Source organism: Onychostoma macrolepis, chromosome 23 (genome assembly GCF_012432095.1).
Source record: "Onychostoma macrolepis isolate SWU-2019 chromosome 23, ASM1243209v1, whole genome shotgun sequence".
NCBI lineage: Eukaryota > Metazoa > Chordata > Actinopteri > Cypriniformes > Cyprinidae > Onychostoma > Onychostoma macrolepis.
In genome coordinates, this window is record NC_081177.1 from 9,920,019 (window position 1) to 9,940,299 (window position 20,281).

The 20,281-nt window shown below is 35.1% G+C and overlaps 1 protein-coding gene across 2 annotated transcripts; it reads left to right on the forward strand.

The window, feature by feature from the left end:
- The first annotated feature begins 1,126 nt into the window (after positions 1-1,126).
- On the forward strand, positions 1,127-20,259 carry tfcp2 (transcription factor CP2). 2 transcript variants are annotated; one of them, XM_058763049.1, is made up of 17 exons: positions 1,127-1,410; positions 1,734-1,954; positions 2,709-2,860; positions 7,027-7,103; positions 7,337-7,442; positions 7,608-7,714; positions 8,758-8,910; positions 9,068-9,178; positions 9,605-9,693; positions 9,864-9,912; positions 11,508-11,549; positions 11,799-11,892; positions 12,162-12,252; positions 14,851-14,957; positions 15,370-15,512; positions 18,814-18,865; positions 18,973-20,259. In XM_058763049.1, the coding sequence occupies exons 2-17, from the start codon at positions 1,833-1,835 to the stop codon at positions 19,008-19,010; spliced, it is 1,533 nt and encodes a 510-aa protein (XP_058619032.1). In that variant the 5' UTR covers positions 1,127-1,410; positions 1,734-1,832; the 3' UTR covers positions 19,011-20,259. The 2 variants fall into 2 exon arrangements, with proteins under 2 accessions (XP_058619032.1, XP_058619033.1); XM_058763050.1 differs by lacking the exon at positions 11,508-11,549.
- Positions 20,260-20,281: the final 22 nt, after the last annotated feature.

Sequence of the window (20,281 nt, forward strand, 5' to 3'; positions counted from 1 at the left end):
CATCAAAGTATGTGGATGAAGTTCATTTTAAATGACTGTCCTGACACCTTGAAGGTAATATGTTGCAAGAAATGTTTTGTAGACCTTAGGTTTTGGTTTTACAATTGGGGCCTTTACCACCATAATACTACTGTCAAAAACTCAATGTGGGTTTTTCAAAATCAAATCATGCTAAATTGTGTTTTTCTACATGTTGTTTAAAATTATTTCTCCTAACAAATACCATAGATAGAAAGCATGATGGTAACGAGGAGAAATCCATGGTTTTTCATGGTTTCTGCAGTCTTAAAATAGCACTGATATACCTATTGTTACTATGCAAGAAATAAAATTGCCATTGCCATGGTAACTATATTTTTCACCAAATTACCATCATTACGTTTATAGCCTTCCCTGAAATCATTATACATATGATATCTTTAAACAGCGTAAGGAGCTTTCAAAATTCTTTAGTTGTTTTATTTTTTTTTAATTGATCTATTTGAACAGAGCAGTGACTAATGTCAAGTGACAGTTTTATTGTGATATTTTAGTAGAATTTATAGTGACGGCAAACATTTGGGTACTTTTTTTATTAGTGAATTTGATTAGTGATTTTTAGTGAATGCATCCATCTCAAATTCATACAGTGGTCCTGGTAGAGCAATGCAGGTTATAGTAATTACTATAAAGTGTCTTAATAATTTATATTTATTTTGAATCTGCATCTATTGTTTTATAATTGAATAACATAATTTCCCTGCTGAACAAAAACCTAATGGTTTCCGCTATTAAAACCATAAAAAAATGGTTTCCTGGACCTGTAGTGTGTTTTGGGACATATTCTGTTAGGATTTAGCCACCAATAAAAGGCAACAAATTACCAGTAGAGAGACCCACAGGGTCCATTGCAGTTTCTATTAAAACCATTCAGTTTTATTGTTTATTTATTGATAAAAAAAAATTTTGTTTTATATTATTAGTTACTAAATTATTAATTATTTTCTTTAAAGTTCTTAAAAGTTAAGTTTAAAAAGTTTGTTTAAAAAGCTGTTTGTTGTCATGGGGGAAAAAGGCAATTCACCTCCATGCCGATTGGGGCCGCTAGTACTCTCGAGACTCTCACTGCTCCAGCCGTTAGTGAGGAAACGCTACTGCGGATATTACGGCAATTTCTACAGAGTAGAAGAGATAAACAAACATGTAATATTATACGTAAGACATTTTTCAGTCAAAATCCACCCTATCTTCATCCTATAAAATTTCTTCGAGTTTTTCGCAGCGTCGTCACTTTTTTTTACAGCGACTGGTGAAAGAAATTAATCTTCTTTCGAGCAAAACGAAGTTGTCTTGCCAAAAGAAGGACGATGGGTGGAAAAATGGCGTGAAACGATGAGCTTTACCGCATTCTATATCTGACTGCTGTCAGAGGTAATTTACACTCTTATTATGCAATTTATGATAAAACAAACACTTTATTTTAAACTGTGATATCTGTTAAGTTTTTGCCCCCATTTGACTTATGTAGCTAATGTAATAAATGTGTTTGTAATGTGTAATACTTCTGAATTTAAAGTCATTTTGAGGATTACTGATGCGATTTTCTGTCTCTTGCATTTAACTTTAATCTAGTAATAATACTTAAGGGCTTTCTTAAATTGGAAAACTATAAACGTATTTTCCAGTTCACAATTAATATTGTATGTTACCATAAAAATAAACACACAGTCCATGTGTTTCCCTCTTTTTTTTAGACAAGTGTCTGTGATCATCCCTAAACCCAAAGGGAGACTGTCAGGACTGTGATTCACTTGCTCCTAAGTTCACCTGAATTAGACATCTAAAGTCAAGTCATGGCTTGGGCTCTGAAACTACCTCTGGCCGATGAGGTGATTGAGTCTGGTCTGGTCCAGGACTTTGATGCCAGTCTGTCAGGGATCGGGCAAGAGCTTGGAGCTGGTGCTTACAGCATGAGGTCTGTTTGTGTACTAACTTGTACTCTTTTTTTTTTTTTTTTTTCGTTTAGAGATGTTTAGGTCATTATTGGTGTTCTAAAACCTGTGGTGCTCGATAAATGTCATCTTTTGTTGAATTATAGCTCTTTAAAGTACTGTATGTTCAGTTGATTTGCGTTTTTGCCTTATTGAGAAGTGTTGTTTAATCTGTTTTACATGCTTACTATATCAAAGCCAGCTTCTTCTGCTGGGCTGTTTAGAATGTCATGATGAATGTGTTTTGGCACATTTTGTGTCTGACCTTCCAGAGAGGCACGGTCTGTCTTGTATTCCCTTACATAACTGTTGCTCAGAAAAGTACAGGTCTGTGTGTGTCGATGTTATCGTTTGTAGGCTACGATGAAGTGTTTTATTTCATATTTAGGGTTTCAGGTGGTTTTTAAACATGTTTTAATTTACTGACAAATTGAAGTTCTGTGTGACGTGACTGAAGTCTGCATCTACTATTTTGTTCTGCTAGTTTATAAAACAAAAGCCTTTGACTTTAAATGGTTCAAGTAAAATGCATTCCTATGTTGATCACTCTGTCTAGCCTCATTAGTTGGTCTCCAGGTAACAGAATAGTTGTGTGTTATAAACCACATGTTCCAGTCCTGCTTTGCCATCTGTGATGATTTGTTCCCAGATGTTTGAGTAGCATTAGAAATGTGCCTTGTGAGCTCGTCTGAATTGTCCCTGTATGGTAAACCAAAAATTTCTCTTGTTGTTTTGCAGTGATGTGCTAGCTCTCCCCATCTTTAAACAGGAGGAGTCTAATTTACCACCGGAAAGTGACAATAAGATTCTTCCCTTCCAGTATGTACTGTGTGCCGCCACCTCTCCTGCTGTCAAACTACACGATGAGACGCTCACCTACCTCAATCAAGGTCTGTTCAGCAACACTGGCTGAAGAACATCTGAACTTTCCTTAGCTTTTATATTAAATGGCAATATAAATCTATTACACTGAAAAAATGGTATAGAAACTATTTTTCAGGCAGGAATTGCTTGTAAATCTCACAAACAATTACAAAGAAATTTTGAAGTAGACAAACTGAAATATTTTCTTGTAAAATGTGCTCCAATAATCTTTGTTTATAACTTTGAAAAATATTTTTTCACAGTAATACACAAGCATGCATTATTCATGTTAATAGTTTATCAAAACAAACAAATTAAGTTTAAATGCTTTGTTTTTTTTTTAAGACTTAAAAAATACACCAAGTATAAAAGTTTAAGGTCAGTGCATTACTTTATTTATTTATTACAAAGAAATGAATTATTTTGTTCAGCAAGGATTGATCAAAACTGAAAGTGAAGACTGTGTAATGTTACATTTATGTTGAAAAATGTCTCTCATGCTAAGCAAGGCAGCAGTTTTTTAGATTGAAGTTGAGAGGTGACCGTGCTTTTTCGATTGCGGGGCCTAAACTATGAAATATCCTTCCAGTCTCCCTCCGATTAGTCTTTTCAGAATCTGAATTTAAATCCAAGTTATAAACTTACCTTTTTTCCAAGGCTTATAACTGTCCTTGGAGTATAAGGATCTGTTACCTATCAGTGTTTTCTGTTTTTCTTGATTTTCTCCTTTTTAGTGCATTGCGGTCAAAAAAAACTGTTTATATTTATTTCTATGTCTTTTTAAGCAGGGTTTTGTGCAGCACAGTGGTCAACTACTGTTGTTTTTATTGTGCTTTATAAATAAATTTTGATTGAAAAGACTTCTATTTCAAATAAATTCATCAAATAATCCTTTCCACAAAAATTTTAAGCAGTAACATTGATAACAGGAAATATTTCTTGAGCAGCAAATCAGCATATTAGAATGATTTCTAAAGGATCTTGTGACACTGAAGACTGGAGCAATGATACTGAAAATTCAGCTTTGCAATGGCAGGAATAAATTACATTTTATTTTAAATGGCAATATTTTTGCCATATTTTTGTTAAAAACTGCTGCCTTGCTTAGCATGAGAGCTATTTTTCAAATAAAAAACTTGCTGACCCCAAACTTTTAAACAGTTGTGTATTTTATATATCTTTTGTTGAATTATAGCTCTTTAAAGTACTGTATGTATATAGGGTAAACGTACCTATTAAGCTCACGTACCCATTAAGCACACTTCCATTTTTTGAGATCAGATTATAAAAATAATTTTTTTTTTATTATCCTACTTGATGTCTTAACCAATTGATATGTTTGTTACTATATACCTCCTATAATTTCAAGTCAATCAGAGATATGGGTCTCCATGTGTTCACACTGTCTGGCAACCATTTTGAAAGCTGTCTAAAAACTTTCACCAAAAGAGGAGCCCCATAAATGTGCGTTTTTTTAGACGTTTAAGCTTTTATTTTGAGTAAGTTTCACTACTTATTGTAAAATTAAGAGATTAATGTTCAGACTTTTGCATATTATAACCTGGAACTTGGATGTGGGATATAATTACATTAGATCCAAAAGATAGTTTTAGCAACATAGCGCAGATGCTACAGAACACAGTTAGCTGACTAGCTGTATAAGATTGTGTGCTACGCTAATATATTACTTCACAGGCATTACTGGCTTGTACTTTTACATCCATAATATTATAAATTGACAGTTTATTGCTGGTCTGTCGTTTTACAGTGCTGTAATTTTAAAAGATTTCATATTATTTTAAGGTGAGCTTAAAGGGTGCACTACTATGAAAATCACACAGCTTCAGTGTGAAATCAATAAGAAAAAGTATAATATTCAGTATAATAGATATTGTTAATAATAGTTGTTCATATTAAAATATGTATGAACTTAATACATGACCTAGACTATTTATTTAGCTAAAATCCTGTCATTTTAAAATATTACATGAAATTTATTAAAAATTGTTGCTGCTCCCATTAAGCTCAGTGTGCTCTCTTTAAGCTCTTCCACATTGAACGTCTATGTAAATACTTCATAAACAGACTTTAAATATTAACTGATGGTTGCCACTTTAAGTTAAGTTAATCGATTTTCTATGGATTCTGTCAACTCAAATCTGCAGACTGGCTCTGAACTTTGGCAACTAGCATCAACTTCTCCAGACTGTAAATCTGAGGAAAATCGGGGCAAAAATCATGTAGTGTTCTCCAGCCTTAAGAGAATATAGATAAGTTGACGTCCATTTAACAAGAGTTTTCATAATGAGGCTAATTTCTGTGTTCATCCCCATGAATTAAATGTTTTATTGGTTTGTTTTATTTGATTTTTGAATGTGTGTTGCTTAGCTGAATGTGGACTAGCCTAGATGTTGCAGATGTGCTTAAATGACACTTCACTATGAATATATAACTGATCGACTTGAATGCCTTGTTGCTTGATTAGTGTTTTAGATTTAGTGTTCTGTGATTGACTTTGTACCTGCAAAAAATAAATTTTTACAATTATTCTTTAAAAGTTTTCCTTATAATAAACAAGAATTATTAATAAAACATGATGTGAGCTTAATGGGAACAGGGGCGTGCTTAAAGGGTACAAAAATGTACCCATTAAACACAGCTGGACTTTTTGAATTTAATGATGTATATCTTAATTGAAATGCTTTTGTCATTTAAAATAAAATTAAATATTTTTGTGTGAGAGATTAATATTTTATTTTAACATAACTTTTTGTACTGAAACCAATATCTTGTGAACTAAAAATGTTTCAGTGTAGATTTTGGTGAGCTTAATAGGTACGTTTACCTTATATATATTTAGTGCTGTCAAAATTAGCGTGTTAACGCAGGCGATTTAATTTTTAAGGCGTCAAAATAATTTAACACCGTTAACACAGGGTGGAGCCTAGGGTTGGCCACCCCGCTTATAACTGCTGTTTCTGTCTGTTTTTTTTTTCTTGACAAGAAGTGCATTTATTCAGTCGCAGAACGTATTTGCGATCACATCAATCCGGAGACGTTTCAGACGCGCGCTCCAGTTTCACTTCAGCGCCAGGCGCGAGTCAAACAAGCACGGAAACCGGCGCACGCTGTAGCCTGCATCCTTTCATATCAAAGCACGAAATAAACTACGTGCATGCAATGTCATGGTCAGTTAAGGCATGAAGTTACCAAAAAGGCAATTAAAGCTGCCTTAAAACTGTGCGTGCATGTAATATGTTATATATGAGTTACATTAAGAACATGTCTCCTGAAATGGTTTTCAAAACTGTCCTGGAGCAGCCCAGCACTGTCTCACTCATCTAACACACCCGATTCAACTTGTCAGCTCATTAGTAGAGACTGAAATGGGTCAGACCTGAAATGGGTCAGAAAAGATGATGAGAGTTAATAATGATGCTCAGATCTGCGTCACGTTCAGCAGCGGCAGCTCTTAAAGAAATAGCAGCCAAAAAAACCTAATAACCCAGAGGCTGTGATGTCTGTTCAACAAGAATAAAAGAAAAAAGAGGAAATCAATAACTTTTATATAGCTGTAAGTATTTTATCTGTATTTAGTTTAGAATTTAGTGTTTGATAACTTTATTCAATTTCTGTATATTTCTGCTGAGGGGGACAGGTAGCCTAGCTAAATATAAGATTTATTATAATGGGTTTATGTGAAGATTGTTTTAAGTTCACTTAAATTAGAAGTTATTTTTAAAGTCTAATAAATGTTAAAATTGATAGCTCTTAATTATAATGTAATTTAATGGCTATAGTCAGTGGCTAAATATTAGGGGAAATTTTTTAATAGGGAAATCAGTATTATTTGGTATCAGTGATACTGGCCTCCAGTCATAAAAAAGATGCCATTAAACAAATATTAAAAATATGTTGTTTGCCCATTAATTTGAAGATTGAATGTGAAATTATTGCAATATAAAAGTATATTTAAAAACTTTAATGTTAGGTAGGATTAATCGCGATTAATTTCAGAAAAAAAATGTGCGATTAATTAGTTAATTTTTTTTAATCGATTGACAGCACTTCCATTATGATGGAATGTTTCTGTTCCATACTTTTATAGAGGGAAGCATTATAAGCAACAACAACAAACAGATGTAAAAATTTTTTTACTGAAATTGCTAAATTTTCCCCCCATTGGCTGCAGGACAGTCTTATGAGATTCGAATGCTGGACAATCGGAAAATAGGGGAGCTTCCTGAGATCAATGGGAAAATGGTGAAGGTGAGGATTTGCTGGCTGTTCTTTCTCATCCTCTGTAATTCATGCTTCCCACATACAGGATTATGCTTGCATCAAGGCTGAATCACTTTAGCTGTTGAGAATCCTTTAAGTGTTCTGCTTAATCTTGCTCTTGCTCTTTTATATCTGAAGACAGCTTGCTGAATCATATGTGCTTCTTGTGACTATCCGTGGTTCATCTCTGCCGCTGTTTTTCTTGTGGCTACTCCCTGCAGAGCATCATCCGCGTCGTGTTTCACGATCGCCGCCTTCAGTACACTGAACACCAGCAGCTGGAGGGCTGGCGCTGGAACAGGCCAGGAGACAGAATCCTTGATTTAGGTAATTACTGTAACCCACTGCTAACACAAAGTTTAAAATCAGTAGTATAATAAGATAACTGTGAATAATTGGCACTTAAAGATACATTTGCTACAAATATGTCAGTGTTGTGGAAATGCAGGACTCTATTAGACATTAATAACATGCTTGCATTGAAATCCTCAGATATCCCGATGTCAGTAGGGGTGGTCGATCCCAGGGCAAACCCTACACAGCTCAACACTGTGGAGTTCCTCTGGGACCCCTCGAAAAGGACCTCTGTGTTTATTCAGGTATCATAGACTGCTTTTGCTGACCTCAAGAACAACTTTCCCATACACTGTGAGTGGAGCCTTAAAAATCCCAACATGAGGTTTCATATTTGTGTGTTTTTAATTTATCCCCTGATACACACTCAATGTGCTTTGTCAATGACATTAGGAAGGATTTTGACTCTGTTAAAGGGATAGTTTATCCAAAAATGAATATTTTGTCAAAATTTATTCACCCTCATGCAGTGTTGGGGAAAGTTACTTTTAAAAGTAATGCATTACAATATTGCGTTACTCCTTAAAAAAGTAACTAATTACGTTACTTGGTTACTTTTTATGGAAAGTAATGCGTTACGTTACTTTCGCGTTACTTTTTAAATATGAGCAGGCCTTGATTGTTTGTTTTTAATATAAAAAGTTCTATTTATAGCAAATGTAAAAGCCCTTTCAAACCATAAAGTGTAATGAATAAACCTCAGGCTGAAGTAAAAGTAAATTAACGTCTGTACAGTAGAACACAGGAGAAGGTAGTTCAACACATTTCACTGTTTTAATTCATTTTGATGAATACTGAATCAGTTTTTTTGCCAGTGAGATGAATTAATGCACATTCACATTTAGTCTAGAACTACAGTAACATCATGTTCACATACAATGCCTCTGTGCTTCCAATTTCTCCCAACATGGGGACAGGAGACTTGTCAGTCAATAAAAGGGAAAACAAAGTAACTGGCGTTACTTTTTTGAGAAAGTAACTCCGATATTTTCTTGTAAATTAAAAAAGTAATGCGTTACTTTACTAGTTACTTGGAAAAAGTAATCTGATTATGTAACTCGCGTTACTTGTAATGCGTTACCCCCAACACTGCCCTCATGTTATTACAAACCTGTATGACTTTCTTTCTTTTTGTGGAACACCAAAGAAGATATTTTGAGGAATATTTCAACTGTTTTTCTCCAAAACAACTCTGGAATCCATTGACACAGACAGTTTTCTAATTCTTTTTATTTTATTTATTTTTAAATATCATTCACTGTTACATATTATTGTCCTCTTTGTTTAGGTCCATTGTATAAGCACAGAGTTCACCATGCGTAAACATGGAGGAGAGAAGGGAGTGCCATTCCGTATTCAAATCGATACTTTCAAGGAGAATGAGGCCGGGGAGTACACTGAGCATCTGCACTCCGCCAGCTGCCAAGTCAAAGTTTTTAAGGTGTGCTGAGGCCTCCTCTGATAAACATTTACAATGTGACCATGCGAGTTTCAATGCAAGTACTGTTCATTAGTGCAGCATAATGTTTGTGCAATCTTGCTACTGAAACAAGGTCTTAGGAAATTAGATGCTAATACAAGGTTTGTTTTGTGTTCAGCCTAAAGGTGCGGACAGAAAGCAGAAAACAGACAGAGAAAAAATGGAGAAACGAGCACCTCAGGAAAAGGAAAAATACCAGCCTTCATATGAAACCACCATTCTCACTGAGGTGTGTATCTGCTTCCTTGGAAAGCATGAGTTCATCAAAAAAATAATAATAGATTTTGATTTCTCTCTAATTATAGATTTTAACTTCATATTTTTATAATATTATAAAATATTTATACTTTAAAAAAATAATATTTATAACATTATTTTAATATTTGTTATTTTTTTTAAATTGCTTTTTGATATGTGATAATATTTGGTGTGTTGTGTATTTATTCAGTTCTCTCCATTGCCTGGAAAGCATGGGTTTTATATAAATATTTATGTGAAATATTTAATTTGTCTTTTATTAGTTTGAGATTTTAATTAATTATTTTTTTTATTTGTATGTGTTTTATTTAAATGTGTATATATATATATATATATATATATAATTTTCTCATTTGATTTTGTTTGTGATGATATTTGGTGCTTTATATTCATCCAGTGCTCTCCGTGGCCTGAGATTACATACGTCAACAATTCCCCATCACCAGGTTTCAACAGCACCCACAACAGCTTTCCTGTGAATGAAGGGTAAGAAACATTCATCAACATTGTCTGAGCTTTATAATGCTAAAGCTAAATAGAATATTGAATAGGAAAATAGAGCAATTGATTATATTTCGATTAAAGACAATGCGAACATTTGTCTTCTTTGGAATCACATTTACTTTCATCTAATGGCTTATGGTTTTGTCTTGCAGAAATGGTTCACCCAATCACCAGCCGGAGCCTGTGGTACAGTTAGCAGATGTGAGTGTGTCTGTGTTTATCTTCACTCATATTTGAGATTTACTGCTCTCAGTAACATTCATTAAACGTTTCTAGTGACATTCTACGATCAGCATCACTCTGTCCATATATATATATATATATATATATATATATACACACACATATGAGATATGAAAGGCAGACTACTTCACACTGAGACATGGTCTTTGATAGATTCATTCCAGTGTTCTCTTGTGTTACAACATTTATGCATTCTACATTTTCTCATTTGAACAATGTGTTATGTTTGTACAAGTGAATTTATCTGTGTTCCATTTGCTTTTGTGTGGGATTTAGTTTATAACTGATCTTACTATCTGCTTAACTAGTTAAGTAGTTGAGCTGTATTGGAAATGGAATGGTCAAAATCCCTTCAGTATAGTGTGTGTGTGTGTTTGTGTGAAGGCATGCTCCATGCTTCCATGTACGTTTTTAATATCAGGAGAACTACAGTAGTTCATTAAAGACCCTTTGTTTCCATTCATATCGTTGCAGCTGCTGAAAAAAAGCTTTTTTGTTGCTTTTGCATGTTCATTAGTACATTTCAGAGTGTATGTTGCCCTTTGTAGCTTTTTTTTTTTTTTTTTTTTTGTCAGAACTAATAGTTTATAATATAGCATAGGGATTGGGGTGGGCAGTATGACCTAAATATAAGTTATTTCTGCTGGAAATTCAACCCAAAAATGTTTATTTTATATATTTTTTTAATATAATTCATTTTATTTTAGTATATTTTAAACAGGTTATCTACAGGCTGACACATTTCTGCTGTTACACAGTGTATATATCATACTGCCCAGCCCTTATATAATAAAACCCCCCCCAAAAAAACCCACATACACTACTGTTCAAAAGTTTGGGCTAAGTTTTAAAAACAAATTCTTGAAGGAAATCAATACATTTATTCAACAAAGATGCCTTAAATTGATTGAAAGTGACTCTAAAGACATTTGTAATGTTACAAAGGATTTTTATTTCAAACAAATGATTTTCTATTCTTCAAAGAATACTAAAACTGGAGTAATTGCTGCTGAAAATTCAGCTTTGCCATCACAGGATTAAATTACATTTTTAAATATAATAATATAGAAAACAGCTATTTTAAATTGGAATATTGTGAAATATAATTACTGTTTGTACTGTATTTTGAGCAAATAAATGAAGGCTTGGTGAGACTTTTTTCAAAAACTTTTAAAAAAAAATCTTACTGACCCCACACTTTTGAAACGTAGTGTGTAGATACAGGGACCAAATTAGATGTGAAAAGCCTTAAATCAACTTTTACAGGCTGATCTACAATTATCATTCAGTTTGGCACCTTTTCCTGTAACAAATCTTTCCTCATGCTTTTTATGATTATATGTTGATAAACTGATAGACATTTAACTCCAAACATTGTATTATTTTTTGCATTAGTTTATATGCTGATGTTATGTGAGGTTTTAGCCCATTATTTTTTTTTTCCCGTTTGTAACGTATAAGCCCCGTTAGTCACCACATGCTTCCTGATAACAAGATAATAATAATCGAGACAAATCTGAGATTTTAAAACTGAGAGACGTTCTGCCTTACAGTTGTCGTGCCACCTACTTAGAAGAGACAGTGAAAGCAATCAGGTACATGAATTTATTTGCTAATTTGAATATGTTGAAATGTTTATTTGCCAAAGGTAACACTTGGTTGGTATGCAAAGGTTTTATTAAATCTGTTTATGAACTCGGTTCAACTCAGGCCGGACAGTTTAAGGGGGAGTGTCTGACTTCAGTACAGGGACTGTACAATGGAAAAACAGACTAATTATGATCAGTTTATGGTCAGTGTGCTAAGGCATATTTTGTCCTTTCTCTTTGCCCCCGAACAAACAGAATCTGTTGCCAACGGCAACGCCACAGGAAGCACAGCAGTGGCTCCATAGAAACCGTTTTTCACCATTCTGCCGTCTCTTCACAAACTTCTCGGGTAAAGGGACAATCGGGCTTACATAAGTGTGCATCACATTCCATACAGCTCTCACATCAGGCTTCTGCTCACTCAGCAACCATACAGTGCCCCACCATTCCTTACATCTCTCTCATTCAGTTGACACATGCTCTCCAATCTCATTCTCTTATCATTATGTTTTTAGAAAAATCTAAAATACCTCTTGATTTCATATTACCTTTTAGAATTGTATGAAAAAAAAAAAAATCCTAGTGTAAGTGTGTTAACTGTCCTTTGATGTCACTCAGGGGCCGATCTGCTAAAACTGACCCGAGAGGATGTCATCCAGATTTGTGGACCCGCTGATGGTATTCGGCTATTTAATGCACTCAAAGGACGGTAAGAGTCCGTTACAGCGATAACTAAAATTAAAACTGTTAACATTAAATAAACATTAACTTACATGACAAATAAAAATCTATAGATGTATAAAAAAAATAAATAGAATAAAATAAAAAGAAGACAAAACACACCAAAATTACTAAGACTTTTAACTCAAATTAATTTCAAAATCAGAAATCTAAAAATAAAAACTACACTGCTCAAAAAAATTTAAGAAACACTTTGAAAACACATCAGATCTCAATGGGGAAAAATACCATGCTGGATATCTATACTGATATGGACTGAGTAATGTGTTAGGAACAAAAGGATGCCACATCGTTTGATGGAAATGAAAATTATCAACCTACAGAGGGCTGCATTCAAAGACACCCCGAAAATCAAAGTTAGTCCATAGCCAAAATGGCTAGTCCATTTTGCTGAAATTTCATTGCAGCAACTCAAAAAGGTACTCAGTAGTTTGTATGGCCCCCACGTGCTTGTATGCATGCCTGACAATGTCGGGGCATGTTCCTAATGAGACGACGGGTGGTGTCCTGGGGTATTTCCTCCCAGATCTGGACCAGGGCATCACTGAGCTCCTGGACAGTCTGAGGTGCAACCTGGCGGCGTCGGATGGAGTGAAACTCAAAATGTCCCAGAGGTGTTCTATTGGATTTAGTTCAGGTGAGCATGGGGGCCATTCAATGGTATCAATTCCTTCATCCTCCAGGAACTGCCTGCATACTCTCGCCACATGAGGCCAGGCATTGTCATGCACCAGGAGGAACCCAGGACCCACTGCACCAGCGTAGGGTCTGACAATAGGTCCAAGGATTTCGTCCTGATTCCTAGGGCTGGGCGATATGAGCAAAAATTCATATCTCGGTATTTTTTGGCTGATGTGCGGTATACGGTATATATCTCTGTATTTTGTATTTGGATTAAACAAATAAAGTGAATGTAAGCATGAAGGCATATATTATGTGCAAAAAGGGTTAAAATCACATTACATTCTAACATTGTAACATTGCAATCTAAAAACAAAAATAATGCTTTTAAAGCAGAAGTTAAATTTACTAAACTAAAATTGAAAATAATAAAAAAGCACAGACTAATTGAGTAAAAAGGCTATTTTGATTACCCCATTACACTTTACAGTTAGTGCGATCATACAAATACACTTGTCAGTTTAAAATTCTAAAAATGTCACATTTATTTTCCAACTACAAATATTTCAGCAAAATGTATATTTTAGTCAGAGTTATTGCGCTCCGTCTGTTTGGCGCGCTCGTTCTGAATGGTCTGTGAAGTTTAGCGGAGAATCACAAAGCAAAAGCTCACGCACTTCTGACTGTAAAATGGAAATATTTCCATGGCTTTCTAACATTTACAGATGGAGAATATACATGTGAAATGTAAGTTATGCTTTAAGGAAAACAGCACGTCTCTGTCAGCTACTTAAATCGATATTAACGGTATTTCCTCATACCATATCGCTAATAAAGAATATATCGATATATCGTACAAACTCGATATACCGCCCAGCCCTACTGATTCCTAATGTTAGTCAGGGTGCCATTGTCTAGCCTGTAGAGGTCTGTGCGTCCCTCCATTGATATGCTTCCCCGGGCTATCACTGATCCACCACCAAACCACTCATGCCCACTAGAGGACATTGGGCCCTCAGGCCACCCTCATGCAGTCTGTTTCTGATTGTTTGGTCAAAGACATTCACACCAGTGGCCTGCTGGAGGTCATTTTGTAGGGCTCTGGCAGTGCTCATCCTGTTCCTCCTTGCATAAAGGAGCAGATAGCAGTCCTGCTGATGGGTTAAGGACCTTCTACGGCCCTGTCCAGCTCTCCTAGAGTAACTGCCTCTCTCCTGGAATCTCCTTCTCCTATACTATGTATATTTATTATGTATATATATATAAATAGACACACATGCATGTATATATTTCAGAAAATTTTATTTTTATATATTAAATATTTGTATTTATTTATAATATAAATTATATGAATGTAAATATAGACATGTAAATATTTCCAAAATATGTACTGTATGTGTGTGTATTTTTATATAGATAGATAGATATATACACACAGAACACACACATATATTATGCAAACAAAAACTTTTATCGTTTAATCGTTTAACAGCACTAAAAAGCAGGTGAAACTGATTAACAACCCCCTCTGCTACTTAACTGACCAGATCAATATCCCAGGACTTTAACTGAATTGATGCTATACTCTGATTAAAAAGTGTTCCTTTAATTTCTTTGAGCAGTGTAGTTCAAAATTAAAAAATCTCAATGATACTAGAATAACACAAAATTAAAATGTGTATATAAATGTAAAATAATTTAAAATAACTGCTTTGTGTTGTAATACATTTTAAATTATAATTTATTTCTGTCATATCAATGCTGAATTTTCAGCAGCCATTGCAGCAAGTTGTACTGCTTTATATTTTCTGGAAACCGTGATTCATTACATTTTTGCTTTTATAAGTATCCTTCTGTTCAGTTTCCATATTTAGCTTTTTTCTTGGCTGTTGATGTTTGCATATTAATCAACATGTATACTGTGTATGTGTATGTTTCTGTATAGGGTGGTCCGTCCAAGGCTCACCATCTATGTGTGCCAGGAGTCCCAACAGGCTCGTGAACAGCACCAGAAACATGAGAACGGAGACGGGTCTAGCAACACTTTCTTTGGTGAGTTTGACATTCAAGTATATTAAGATCAAACGCGATTACATTTGTGCTCAAAGTATTTGTAGGAATGAAATGTTAGGTTGTGATATTATTAGATAATCATTTTTTTCCTTACCTGCACGGCTTGGTTATGTCAGCAAAATAGAAAAGCTTTTTAGAGGCAGTAATGCTTTTTTTCTTTAGAATAATGTGCACTTATGAATCATGTATAATAAGACCTAGGAGATGTGGTAAATGGGGTCAAATGATCACGGAAAATAAATATCAAGCCTGTATTGATTTCATGTTGTCAGGTGTTTTTTAAATTTTCCAGATTTGTGACCCTTTTATCCTGTTATTATTTTAATGTGTTTCCCTTTTTTCTGCAGTGGTTTGTTGGTTAAGGTCTCATGTTTCTTTACCCCCATCTTAGTGTATCATGCTATCTATCTGGAGGAGTTAACAGCTGTGGAACTGACGGAAAAGTTGGCTCAGCTTTTCAGCATCTCTCCACGCCAGATCAGTCAGATCTTCAAGCAGGGACCCACTGGTATCCATGTGTTAGTTAGTGATGAGGTGAGGGCTTCCACAGGCTTTCTTTTTCTTCAATGCTTAGGCCAAAGTTTCCCCAAATGGGGTTCGTAAAGTCCTAGGGATTCGTAAGGGAACTGTAGAAGGTTTGTGTGTTGATGAGAAGCTAATGAGTAAATGGAATGTAAAATTAAAATAAACAAATTAGGCTATACAATTAATGAAAATAAAATGGAAATCACAATATAGCTTAGCGCTACGATTTAAATAAATAAGCATAGTCTTTTGTGCAGTGTGAACCTTGTTGCGATTTTATGAAACCCAGTGTGCTCATGGTTCACTTAATTTATACATTTGCATAATTTCCAACATTTTTGTAGATAGTTCACAGAATTCCACCAGTATTGCCCAAAATAATGTTTGAAAGGGAAGTAGTAAGGGATAGTTTACTCATTGATGAAATTCTGTCGTCATTTACTCATCCTAAAGTTGTTCCAAACCTGTTTGAGTTTCTTTTTTCTTTTGAACATAAAGAAGATATTTTGAAGAATATGGGTAACCAAACAGTTGATGACTTCCATAGTATAAGTCAGTGGGGACCAACAACTGTTGAAATTCATTCAGGTTTGGAACAACTTGAGGATGAGTAAATGGCAACAGAATTTTCATTTTTTTTTGGTGATCTATCCCTTTAAGACATAAATATTGGTAACTTGTAGTGTAAAGCAATTTTATAATTAGCAAAATAAATTGTAATTTAAAAGTACAACTATACTTTACAACAGTATTGTATTGCTGTCTTTACTTTAATAATTAGAGTTCAAACTAATAATAATAATAAGAAGAAAGACCCTGAAAGAGGTCTTAGTTGGTTTCAGCAGTAGCAGTAAGAGAGATTTTCATATGAGATTAAATCATATAACTGTTAAAATCGCCATACATGAGCAAATAATTGCAATGTAGTTTTTTGGCCAAGTTGTACAGCCCTATTTATGAATAAGTTTTAAATAAAAACAACCAAAATAAAGCATTTACTGAAAAAAAGTTTATATGAAAATATTTAATCTGTTTGCCTGCATGTCATTTGACAACTGACCAAGAGAAAACTGTGAATACGCAAATGTGTTGTTGAATTTTTTTGAAATATTTACTTAATCTTAGGGGTTTCTTCAAGTAAATGTTATACGTATAAGCAGTTTGGCTGACAAAAATTTTTAGGAACCCCTGGTATAGGCACTTAACTTGCACCAACCTGTGCTCACTATGAAAATATTCCCTTCACTTTACAAGTGTGGCAACGGTCACTTTACTGTTGAAATTTGCTTACTTGAACTTTGAAATTCATCCTCTAATAAACCAATATGTTAAAGCTGTCCCTTTGGGCTCTGTCCCTAGAAGGCAGTAGTATATTCAAGGACACAACAATGATGAGGCATGATAGTAATCCCAGGATTGTGACCCTCCATTTTCCTGTGCAACTTTAACCCTATTGCTACTTAATAGAGGGCAAGCATAAAGCTATTTTCACACTTTGTTTCGACTGTTTGGTCTGAAGATGCATTGCAAGAGACGCGAGCCACTTGCCGAAGGCCATTTCTGCAGAGCTTGCAGAATTTTCTGCTGTGCTTGCAGTGCATCGCTCGTCATCAATCCATCATCGATAGCAGTTCATTTTCACAAATAAGAGCAGATTGCTTTCACACCAATTGTGAACCATATTGGGAATCCACATGAACTCTCTGCACCCGAGTTTGCAAACCCAAATGCATTGAGGTTTGTGCCAAAAGCTCAAGTGTGGAAAATAAGAGGGAGCACTTGATTTTATCCATCGGTAATAGAACTTAGTCAGGCTAGACAGCATATTAAATTTAACGTGGGTGAAAACAAGGCTTTAAGGGATAGATTTACGCTCTTTACAATGGCAGGCTCTCTATAAAGGTCCTAGTTCTCACAATTTTTGCCAACTTTTTATAGAGTTTTTGTCTACTGAAAGTTATTTTTCATAAAGATGTTTCATCAGTTGTTAAACAACAGTACAATCCATTGAACACGCAATACTTATGTCCCTCACAGCTTCATTTTCATTCCTCTCAAAAATTAAATACGATGCTGTTTAATTAAATATCGATTGGGTTTAAAAAATGGGCATTACATACCAGAATTGAGCATGATATTTGGATAATAGGGTTGGAAAATAAAAAGGCTTGGTGTGTTAAAAATTAAAACCTTTTCAAAGGCAGATAATGTTGTTGTAACATGCACAATAAAGGCTGTTTCACTCTGAGCGTGATGCAAAAAAAAACGAGGCGAATCGCGACGAACGGTGCTTTCACACTGAGTGCGAAACAATTGATTGCCTTCTGCTAATTCGTGCCTGCACGCTAGGTGCTGCCGACCAACAATGCATTTTTCTTCAGATATGTATCTCGTATATGGATTTAACATCGTCCACTGCTCAACAGCATTAAATTAAGCTAAATAAAGATTGGTTCTTCATCAGAAACACAAGAATACATCTTGGAAGTACAATTAAGCTACTCTTGAAAATGAATGTGATTATTTGTTTTTGCTTAAAATCCACATCATCGAGTGCTTAATAACCCCCGATTGTGATCTATAGTTGTTTTTGATTTTATAATAGGCAGACATGCACTCTCTACTCCGTGGAGAATTAATAAAATTATATTCTGTATAAAGAACATGTGAGAATAAATCTGTTCTCAGATATTTATGATAACAAGAACTCAGCATCCACTCTCTTTTCTCTTGGAATACGTTTTTTTTTCATTGTTTGTTTACACTGGTTTTCACAGCAGCGCCAGCACTCTTGCTCTTTTGTGCAACAGCAGCTGCTCTGGGCATGTGATATAAACTCAAATCTTATTGGACGGCCCGATTTGTCAAAGAGCAAAGTGGGAAAAATCAACACACAGGATGAAAAAAAAAAAAATCCTTGCATTTTTGAGCCACGAATGATCGTGCCTGGTGTGACTAGCCCCATAGGGATCTATTGTTTTTATTCAAAAGCGTCATCACGCCAAACTTTCGCATTCAGTGTGAAAAGGCCTTAAGACCAGGAACGTGTATTAGGAAAGTAAAGTAAGACTTTTCTCTGGTGATGTATGCCATACTTCACACACATTCATTTTTGAGTTCAAAACCCACGTCAAAATCCAAGCGACAGCCAATAAACAGAAACCAAGTCCCCAACATACATTTTTCTCTTTCAATAATCCAATGTATGTCTCGAAACTGAGATCTGATGCTGCTTCCGTTTCATCACGACTTAAAGTAATATCTCTTATTCTTTATTTTTCTAACTTAGTCTTTGTTCTCATTCGAACAGATGATTCAGAACTTTCAAGATGAGATGTGTTTTGTCCTGGACACAATGAAAGGTATGAGCAAGCCAGTTTTTTCTAAGTATTGACAAGTTGAACCCACGTGTCTTTGTTTCTGGGTAACCTCTGTTTTATAACTTGCACTCTTTCGATTGAATTTGCAGCTGAAACAAACGATGGCTATCACATCATTTTGAAGTGAAAACAAAGGATGAGGGGGAGTGAACAGGCCCCTTATGTTTTTCTTAAGATTCAACCCACAGCCCCTTCCCTGCACACTTCCTGGACCTTACCGAAGATCGCTTGGCTTGGAATAATAATGGAGACGATCACGGGAAAGGAAAAAAGGCACCTGACCCATTTTGAAAGCTTTGCTGTTTTATCCATGGAGGGTGTGCTGCCTTTTTCCACCACTTTCCATGTACACTCGTAAAACAAATCACAGAATTTCTATTTTACTGACTTTCTTTGCCAGAATTTTTTTTTTTTTATAATGTACTATGGCCTTACCGGCTCAAACAGAAAGAATTGGCTGGCGTTGAATACAGTATTATTTGGTGTTGTCTGCCTGGATGTCGCCCCCTGAGTATTTTAGCTGCATATGCTAGAGTCCCATGTGAAGTGCAGTGCACATGCATCAATGAATACATGCTTTATAAACAACATAAGTAGAAGGTTATGTCACAGGGATCCATGGTAGGCCCAGAGATTTCCAGGACACTTATGAAATTGCATAAGTCAGTGTCAGTTCTCTCACCTGTGAGGAACAAGTAGACAGTCCCGTTCTTATAATGTCCCCCTCACTTTTAGCAGTTGACGCGATGACAGATGTTGTGAGGGACAGAATGAATGAAATTTGCTCTATACTGCCACTATTATCAAGTTCAGTTTTTTTGGAAGGTTCACGGCAAGCAGCGTGAATCATTTGTTTTTGTATAAGTTAATTGTTGATTTCTTAAGCCTTGTGGACGCTACTATAACTGTTGGGCATGATATTAGGTTCTGTAGCTTTGATCCCTGATGATTTTTCAGGTGTTGCTACAAATGCACGTTATTTAAAGGCAAGAGATGAATGGCAGCAGTGGGCATTATATATGTGCGTCTTTTTATTTTATTTTTTTAACATTGTGCTTAAAACCTCTCCCCCCTTTCATTTTCATCGTTGCATATACTAGAATAGGTTTTACAAATGTCAGACTTGCCAGAGCACTATTTTATGGTATAAAAGAGAGATCATGTTTTACTTTCTTTTTGTTTCCTTTTGGATATGACCACTGATGTTAAAATCTTTCAGGTCGGGTAAAGGGGAAAAACCTTGCACTGTGTGAGAAATGGTAGCTGTGGTTAGTGCTAGACGCAAACTAGACCAAGATGGTAAAGACGTGAGGTGTTGTCTGTTGTGACCCTTTACCGTGTCATTGCAATGATTAAAATGACTTACCTTGAAATGAGCTGTTTTGTTTTATATGTTGT

Bases quoted from the DNA above. Each gene is read 5' to 3' on its own strand.
- tfcp2 (XM_058763049.1), top strand. From the start codon at position 1,833: ATGGCTTGGGCTCTGAAACTACCTCTGGCCGATGAGGTGATTGAGTCT. The intron at 7,104-7,336 runs GTGAGGATTTGC...TACTCCCTGCAG, and splicing joins TCAATGGGAAAATGGTGAAG to AGCATCATCCGCGTCGTGTT. The intron at 15,513-18,813 runs GTGAGGGCTTCC...TCATTCGAACAG, and splicing joins ATGTGTTAGTTAGTGATGAG to ATGATTCAGAACTTTCAAGA.